General features: G+C 36.5%; 1 protein-coding gene across 10 annotated transcripts in view; it reads right to left on the reverse strand.

Annotated features, from left to right (window-relative positions):
• Nucleotides 1-9,860, reverse strand: part of PSPC1 (paraspeckle component 1) — a 69,558-nt gene that overhangs the window by 49,368 nt on the left and 10,330 nt on the right. For all 10 annotated transcript variants that reach the window (XR_004843248.1, XR_004843250.1, XR_004843247.1 and 7 more), the window contains exons 5-6: nt 5,166-5,250; nt 4,029-4,137 (exon numbers count right to left, since the gene is read on the reverse strand). Coding sequence is in view for 6 of the 10 variants with exons in the window: in XM_035903765.1 (XP_035759658.1) it covers nt 4,029-4,137; nt 5,166-5,250 (194 nt within the window). In the remaining 4 variants the exon portion in view is untranslated. The remainder of the gene's footprint in view (nt 1-4,028; nt 4,138-5,165; nt 5,251-9,860) is intronic.

Here is a 9,860-nt window from a genome sequence, read left to right on the forward strand (position 1 = left end):
AACTCACAAGAAACAGTTCCTTTCATATGCAAGTTACACTTGAAAAGGGGGGAGTTCCTTGGAGGGAAGAGGACAGGGACACCCAAAAATCTCAACTCCCTCTTTAAACCACCAGTAAGAAGAACGGTAAGCTGTAGGCCAGTATCGCAGCTATTGTTTCGTTAAGTACAATACACACCTGACACTATTTTGCAGTGACACTACAGAATTAAATCTGTGTGCCATAAAAATAAGACTACAACTCCTACATATTTTGGTCTCTTTTGTAGACACATGAAAACCATTTTAATACACTAAATCCAAATCACTCTCTTTTCGCTCTGAGTTGGTGACATGAATTAAAAGTAGTTCCTGGAACTGGAATTATTTGGTAAAAAGACTCTGATGGAGATTTAACAGTGTAAATCTATGTAAGCCATTCACAATAGGATAGTAACCATTGCACAGTTTGAGTAATTAATGTATTACTAGTGCTCAGAAGTAATATATTTTTAAAAAATATTTGTGCTGCTGAAAATTAAAATACTGCTTCCAATCACCATCAGCGAGCTCCTCTTTTAGCAAGAAATATGTATGCAAAATAAAAATTAGCAAAATATTACAGGAAAACAAGTTTCCTGATTAAGCCATTATGAAACTAATATGCGTATATATTGAGCTGTAACAGCAGATTTCAACTAACTGACTTTAAGAAAGCAAGGAAAAACCCTAACCAATACAAGTGTTTATCAATAACTTACCTACTAGAGATCACAAAACTAGACTAATAAATTTAGGTATCACTAGGGTGCCCACTGGATTAACAATTAATGCAATCCAATTTTTAATTGGAAGAACATTTCAGTAAGATAAATCCCCACACAGAAAATATTTTTATCCTTGATAAACCGATGAACTGGTAACTGCATTGAACTTGATTAGAAGACATTTTTAAAAAGCAGTCATACTGAAAAATTAAAGTTTAACAAGTTAGGGAAAAGATACAGAAAGAAACTTTAAACAGGAAAGCCTAATACTGCAGCCTTATACAAGAGATCCCAATTCTGGCTGTGATTGCACTTACCATTTATGTCCTCCTTTTACACTGAACAGTAAAAAGGGATAGAATATAAGTGAAGGAAGCTTACTTTTCAAAGCTTTTAAGAAACAAAAACAAGGATTAGAAACAATTATCATTTTCCTTCTAAATACATGGTTGGCAGAAGTAGTATGTATGTTATAAGTATGTTATAAGGATTATGCCAAAAGAGTTTATCAAGACTCGATATGGTAAAAACTATCCACCAGTATCATAAAATGCAATTTTCACCAAGAGGCAACTTTTAAACTCTCAAAACAGAGAATAACTTTTTTCAGTGTATGTACAATGGTAATCTGAGACTAGGAGTAAATATCAGATGGAGTCTCTCTCAGTAAACAAGTATTAGTAAGAATAAATACAAAAATTAGTTGTATAATAAAGTCTACTAAATTGAAAAAAAATATTTGATGTATCATTTTGCAATCTCCAGAAATGGTTTACAATTCTGCTGCAAAATGCAAAGGCTTTTTCAAATTCCCATTCACACTATACAACTTAAGTACAGCTATCTAAAGACGTTATAATGAACATCTGTATAAAATGATAGGCCATGTTTAGTTACATAGCTGACCTTATTAGAAACAGTTGCTAAAGAAAGTAAATACATCACTTCCAATTTTGTTTCCATTCTTCCTCTTTGAAGTTCAAAGGACATTAGAAGTAAAACATGTCAATGCATGACCAGAATACTAAAGAATAGTCTGAAGACTTGAGAAAACATTTTTTAAAATTATTGTATAATTTCAATTTCTCATGATATTAAAAAAACCCCACATATACTATATATTCCTTTATATAACTTATAACACTTTTGGTAGGGTTGTCACTTAACAGCTACATATATATATTCTTGCAGTGTATCAATTAGTTCCAGATAACACACAATTCCAGTAATTCAACTCAGTGGGAAAGCTACACTCTTCCAAAGCATTCTTCCACTTTTACTTTTCGCCTCAAAAAAATTCATCATATAAAAGTTGCAAAAATTATGCACAGTGGTTGAAGTGCTTTCCATTTGAACCATTCCTCTTCCCTTGTTACACTACATTTTTGCCACGTCCAGCACACCAACTTGAACAATTTCTATTTACACAGACTTCAGAATTTAAAGGTGCAGATAAGCAGGAGGATGGCCAGACTGTGGCAAGCAATTCAAGCACAGAGGCTAAGTAACATTATCTCAAGACAGGTGCAAGAAGAAAACCAGCAGAGATTGCTGTGGCCAACATCAGCTAGTTTTCTCAGCACCCCAAGCTGCAGGGTATAGGCCACGATCTCCTAATAGCAATGGAATCTGAGGGAACTACTGCCATCTCAAGCCTGTGGGTTGGCTCTCCAGCTTCCCCTTTCCTGCAGCACTCTGCAGCCAGTAGGATATATCTCACAGATCAGCCACAGGAGGGTTTTGACAGGCAGCTTGTAGGGTCAGAAGGTCAGGCCACCCCAAAAGACATTATGTGAAGTTATTAAGGTGAAATGAAATTTCGTATTTGGCACTACAGAAGTCACAGTCAATAAGTGCTATTTCTAAATTACATCAGACAATTGTTATGTGCTATTTCACGAAGTATGTTTAATAATATGCAGGAACACACTAAAGGACATTATGAATTTTGAATTCTTGATCTTCATCACCCCAAAGAAAAGACACGCTGAAAGCAGTTTTCTTTTGCAGTGTGAGCACATACGTAAATAAATGACATGGTTTTCTGCTGCAAGTTTCTCAAAACACAATCAACAAAATTAACTGATAGCTGTTAGTAACATCAAAGGAACAATTTTTCTTCCTCCCCATCTTTACTAAAAACACCAAGGGGCAGAGGATGGGAAAAAAATGTCCTGCTGAGAACAGGAAATCTTCTATTTTCTAAATTTTCTTAAGATGTCTCAGAACATACATAATATATTCTTCTCAACCCTACAGAAAATGTTATGGTAGAATTTAAAATAGGTATTTCTCCCACAAAAAACATAATCAGAAAGCAGCTGGGAAACCAGCAGTTTATTTTTGATTTATATATCAAGTTGTACCTGTAAAGGGGAGCAAAATTCCCTCCTGAAGTTATAATAATGTAGAAGAGCATTGTGTGGATCACTTATTCATTGCTTCCTCACTAAGAATAGCTGTAACAGTAAACAATATCCTCCTCACATGGAACTAAAGCATTCCCAATACAGGCTGTGTTCATTTAACTGCTTTGGTTGGTAGAAAGTAAGTCATACCCTTGACCAAAATAGATCATGAAAATTTAGAAGCTGACTCCTCTGATACCATTTTGCTAGTTCTGCAAGATGAGTCTTCAGAGGCAGAAATACACCTAAACTACTAATATAAATAATGTAGAAATTATAGAGGGCCTTTTTTTTTCCCTACCTTTATAATCTTTTGGTTTCCTTTAGTAAAAATTCTGAGGTTTTCCTCATCTAGTTTTACAGTAGGCTCAAAGGGGAGAGTGATTTTAGGCTCCATATGAAGTTAACACTGCCCATTTTGTTTCTGAAGTATATAATTCTTAATAAGTTAAGCATAAACCAAAACAAGCAATTCAAACCAGCTTAACAGCCTGAACTGGTTTAAAATTTCAGTCAAAGTAGGGCACCTTCTTATGGGAACACCATTTACTCCCATGACCTCCCACTTCAGAAAAAAAAAAAATATTATTCTACTGGAAGAATTAATTTCCTGAATAAAAAAGGCAAATTATTATCTGAACACCTTCACTTAACTGAAAAGTTACAACACCAGCTTGTAAGAAAAATAACAGTGATGCCATCATACAAAAGAGTAACTACACTACTGAAGTTGTACCACTCCACTCGAGAACAATGGAATACTGAAGGAAAAAAACAGTAAACAAGGAGGCGACAGCTCAATAGCTAGTATATAAAAATATTACAATAAAAAGATCGTTTACAATTTGGACTTTAGTCATAGCATTTTACTTACGTTGTCCATGAAATTTGGCTTAAATCCTCCCTCCTGCTGTCGTCGTAATTCCTCCTGTTCCCTTTGACGTAGCATCTCTTCTTCACGACGTCGATGTTCTTCTTCATGTCTACAATATTTTTCAAAAACTATGTCAATTTAGACTCTTGACCTGTTCAGGCTTGTACTCAGTCTCAGGAGATAAGATGAAGCACATAAACAAAACTGGTCATTATTTATTTTTTATTTTTTTTTTAATAGTGTAAGGCACTAATCTACTCCACCTGATGGGTTTGAATATTACTGAGGTTTGGGGTTTTTCTGGTTTGTTTGGGGTTTTTTGGAGGGGGGGGGGGGGACAGGCAATTACAATACCAGTACGTTTTATACCTGTTCTTCCGACTATATATTGGTACGCAGGTTAAAATGCTCCAGTTTTTAAAAAGTTACTATGGATTAAAACATTTCAATACTGCCAAAAGACACATTTTTAACTCTGAGAGGTGTTTGTGTATTGGTCTTTTTTTCTCATCTACATTTCTTGTGGTATTTAACATAAAAAGTATAAACCAAATCAACATGATTATACTATGTCTGTTTTCTTGAATTTTAGTAAAGACATGAAAGCAAATATTTGTATGAATCAGATCTTAAAGGAAAAATTGTTTGTAACATGCCAGAATATCAAGTGAAAATACGCCCAAAAATCTTTCATGTCAGACTATACATTTGCAATGCTACGATTCCACATGCAGATCACCTGCCCATAAATCTTAGAAGCATGTTTGTATCTATTACAGCTCTATTACAGCTATGCTTCAGTCACAAGGTTAAAATAAATCATATGAAACAAAAACATTTACTTTAAGACATTTCTACACTATTTAGAAAGCTCAGAAATTTACAACAGAACTAGCAGAGCTGAAATAAATGAAAAAATTCAAGAAATACCTGAAACCATTCTTTTATATTGGCATAAGTTATCACTTTTCTGTTCAAGAACATTAACAGAAACAACACACGTTATGCTTTTGAAAAGCAACTTTTTAGCAGCAGAAGCATTTTTATTTGATATAAAAGCAAGCTCTACAAGCTGGAGTATCTAAACTCAGGCAGGCCTACATACAGCAGCTGCATGCCACACAGAAGACAAAATACCTCAATTGTATCTGCTTGCGTTTTTGAAGTTCTTGATTTCGAAGTTCTTCCAAACGCCTCAATTCTTCTTGACGTCGCATGAGATCTAACAGGATTAAAATTGCAATGAAGATAAAAGCTGCCAATCAGCAACATGGCAACACAACAAATCGCTCTTACTGTCAGATTACAGTTCTAATACTCATTTTTAAAGAATTTTCTCAACACATTTAACTAGTTCCCTCCCATAGTTTCTTCTTTCTACTGTACGAAAAAATGCACTGGATCCACAGCTCACAGAAACACGGAAAGGTACAGGACTGGCAAAGCCTCCGAAGCAGATTATGGAAACAGAAATCTGAAGTCCTCAAAGAAAAGGAGAAAAAAACCTCTTAATCACTTAAATCACATTCTGGTTTTACATCTAGGGCAAGGCATCAATTTTCTCTCAATGCTGTGTACTGCTAAATTCACACTAGCAAGAAAACTAGTAAAATATATATTGGGCTCAGACTCTTCACTATCATTGCAGACCACTGCACAGCACACATCAGAAAGAAGCGATAAGAACTTCAGATAAATGTAATCTGAGCCTCCATAGAGATTTATCACATGACTCTGCTTACAGCGACTGACAAATGACTAATCTTTAACACTATGAGAAAGGAACAGCTATATCCTCTCAAAATGCTCTTAAAAAGTAAGGCCCGACTAATAGTAATTACTTTCGCTATACTAGTTTCTGACCAGTCACATGATTGATTTCTGCTTTCTTCAATGAACATTAATTCTGCCTTTTGATGAAAGCAGTTGTTCGCCTTTCCTATTTTCATAGAATGCAAGCTACATGACATTAGAGACGCCACGAGGAACATTCCACTCTACCACCTATTATATGCCTTTTATGCTTTAGGTCAACTACTCCACACATTTCTCTATGCATTTCTTCACTATTCTAATGAAAGCATCTTTTTAGCTATGCAAATCAATCTCCTCAAACTTGCATTAGCATATATTAATACAACTTCACCTTTTACTTTAATATTCAAAACCAACTACAACAACCAGTACATTTCACCAAAATAGCAGGTATGTGTTTTGTAACAAAGAAGATTATCAGATTTTCTCTCCCACAGCATCCTGATTGACATAAGAAGTCCTTTCCCAAGCACACTTTGCAGGCTTGCTTTTCCAATCTCTTCTGCAAAATTAACACATTTCACACTTCAGTTGAATATGATTACATTGAAGATTCACTCAAATCACAAAGTCTGACGGCTGCTTCTTTCCACTGCAGGCTTGGCCACTGCCATCCTGATACTCAGGGAGCACCACGAGCACACTCTTTTTTAAATAACCTTTTATTTCAGACTACAAGTGCACTGTTTTCTTTTCAGATCAACTTTTAGGTTGTTTCTGAATATTACTGCGATCGAGAACTGACCCATTCTATGCTCAGTGCTGTCAACTGTTGGAAAAGTAGTTTTCTTGTCAGTTCTTTGTTCTTTCAAATGTATGTAGCATTCCCTTTTTCTTGTGTTAATACACTGCTACAGGACTTCCTGCTTTACCACCAATTGCTATAAATTTATTGTTTACTCCCCTTTATTCTTAAGGCATAGAGTCCTGCTTTTCTAAGTGTCCTCTTAGTTTTTTTCCACAGCATAGTTCTGATTACTGCTTTTCCTGAAATTGTTAGTATTTTAAAGTTCAACATACCAATGTATGATCCAGTACCATTTAGATGGCACAATGGTAGAATATTGGCACAAAGCGTTACTAGCCAGATGAAAATACAGATCTAAAAGTTAGGCTGTGCACAAAGCCATTCATATTAAAAGATTTGCAATGATGGTAATTCTGGACTGACACATGTTGGATACAGGACTTTTCTCTGAATAGAAAAAACTGCACTGAAGCAGCTGTGAAAGAAAAAAAGACAGAAAGCATTATTGGCTTCTGTACTTTTTTGTGCTTAAAAAAGGGCAAGGTCTTAATTTTATCCCTAACCTTCTGCAGAGCAGAGGGCAGAAGGTGAAAGTGTACTCTCACCTCAGAAGGTAACCCTACAACAAGCAGGAATACCAAGTCCAAAAAGATTTTTTAAGTTGTTTTAAGCTGCTGATTTTTCAGGTTCTAAAAATGGAGAACAAATGCCCAGCTTCCATATAACTGATAAAGAACGAAGCTTCTGGTTCAATTCAGTCACACTTTCCAGTATTTTCATAAACTATTTAACCACCATTATGAGAGAATATTTATAAAAGTCTGAAGCATACAACCAGTATGTAGATCAGAAACATCATGCCAACTTACTTACACATGGAAACACGTATCCTGCTTTACAAATTACTTCTGACTCAATCTGTCAAAACATGACACTTAAAAGTGAAAAATTACATACATCAAAAGAATGAAGTCTACCTTCAGTATTAATACCACACTACAAAAACCTGAGTACTTAAGCCAACATATTTGAGTTCTACTAGCTCTCATAAGGCAGTTTCTATAAACCTTCACCTGGAGGAGTATATGGAGTCTAGTAAGCTCACCCTTCCTATCTTCTTTTTTAGCTCCTGACAATTAATATAACATATTTCCTGTTTCAGAAAAACTATTTCAATGTACCTTTAAATCTGTGGTTTGTGCATTGGGTATACAAAAATAGTAATTCTAGGTTTGGATGCCTTAAAAGTTTTATTGCATCTTTCTTAAAAAACCCTGTGATGCAATCTCATTAATTTAATTAAGATTCTTGGCATGGTCTGAACTTATACCCAGAGATGCTGCTCAGACCATCAAAATTTAGAAGCGGCTAATGTCTGAAAATAAACAAAAGAAAAAACTACCTTATTTTAATACACACTGAAGCTGCAGAGTTGATGAGATTAAAACAGAAGGAATGTTTACTGCAAATTAAACATCTGCAGGTACATAAGCAGAAATATAATAATCTGAACAAAACTCCAAGTTATTTGGTATCAAAAAGAAGTAGTCTGTTAGCCAAACGGGGAAGGAAAAAAACCCTCTTCCCACACTAACAAAAAACATTGTTTCCCACTGGAATATTAGCACCAAAAGCATTCATATTCTACTGGCTCTTTAATGGAAGCAGCAATTTTTTCCTTTTCCATATAAAAGTGGAGCTTAATAGATATTAAAAAAGGAGTGCTTTTTCCTTAACACTATCCTTAAAAGAAACCCTAATATCCACAAAACATACTTAAGCTGTTCTCCAATGTTTTAGCATCAAGACCCGTTCTATCTTAATAAACAGGCCATTGTCGTCTTGTCTCAGTTTAAAACATGATTAAGGCATAAGAGTTTAGGAAAAAGCAATCCTAACCTGGCCATCAACTACATGCAACAAGTGGGTAAATTCTAAAAAAAAAATAAAAAATAAAGAGTGTAAGTTCTAGAACTGGATCATTAGCACTGTCAAATATTAACAATTAATGGTAAATTTATCCAACCTGTATTTTCAGCACTGAACCATCTTTACCAGTATCAGTCACACACATACACAAAATTAAAAATGTCTTAAGTGAAAAGGGGGAAGCCGTACTGTGTATTATAGGCATTGCTGGGTGTTGCTGAGGTTAAGTTGGCCTATGCCCTGCGTCAAAACTGCTTCCATAAAGAAAAAAAGATGGGTCATTGTCATAGCAGACTTGCTCCTGAAGGGAACAGAAGGCCCAGTGTGCAGACCAGACCCACTTCTTAGGGAAGTCTGCTGCCTCCCTGGGCCCTGAGTTAAAGATGCGAAGAGAAAGCTTCCTACCCTGGTACGGCCCTCGGATCACCATCCATTACTGATTTTTCAGGTAGACAGTGATGAAGTTGCAACAAGAAGTCTGAGGGCAATCAGGAGAGACTTCAGGGCCTTGGGACCACTGGTTAAGGGATCAGGAGCACAAGTCATGTTCTCCTCTACCCTTCAAGTTGCAGGGAATGATGAGGGAAGAAACAGGAATAGCCCACAGATCAGTACCTGGCAGATCGATGCAGCAGCAAAGACACAAGGGTTATTGATGTGTTAGGAACCACAGAAGCACCCAAGAATGATCACACAGAAACTAGGGCTTCTTCCCCCAAAAAGGTGGTGAGATCAATAGCCCAACTGAAGTGCATCTACACCAATGCACACAGCATGGGCAACAAACAGGAGGAGCTGGAAGTCATTGTGCAGCAGGAAAACTGATATAGTTACTATCATGGAAACATGGTGGGATTACTCACACAACTGGAGTGCTGCAGTGGATGGCTATAAACTGTTCAGAAGGGACAAGGAAGGAAGGAGAGGCAGTGGGGGAGTGCTTTGAAAGACTAGAGCTTAATGATTGTGATGATAGGGTCAAGTGTTTATGGGTAAGAATCAGGGGGAAGGCCAACAAGGCAAATATCATGGTGGGATCCTCTTACAGACCACCCAAGCAGTACAACACAGCAGGGAAGAAACAGTCTAGAAGGCTCCTGGAGTGTGTGGAAGAGAACTTCCTGGTGAGTAAGCCAACAAGGGAAGGTACCCCACTGGACCTGTTGTTTATGAACAGGGGACTTGTGGGTGATGTGATGGTTGGAGGCCATCTTGGGCACTGCAATCACAAAATGATAGAGTTTTCGATTGTTGGGAGAAGTAAGGAGGGGGGTCAGCAGAACTGCAACCTAGGACATCCAAAGTCCAAGGACTTTGACCTGCTCAGAACACTGGTTAGA

The sequence above is a fragment of the Egretta garzetta genome, unplaced genomic scaffold, assembly GCF_000687185.1.
Source record: "Egretta garzetta isolate BGI_Z169 unplaced genomic scaffold, ASM68718v1 scaffold401, whole genome shotgun sequence".
Taxonomy (NCBI): domain Eukaryota; kingdom Metazoa; phylum Chordata; class Aves; order Pelecaniformes; family Ardeidae; genus Egretta; species Egretta garzetta.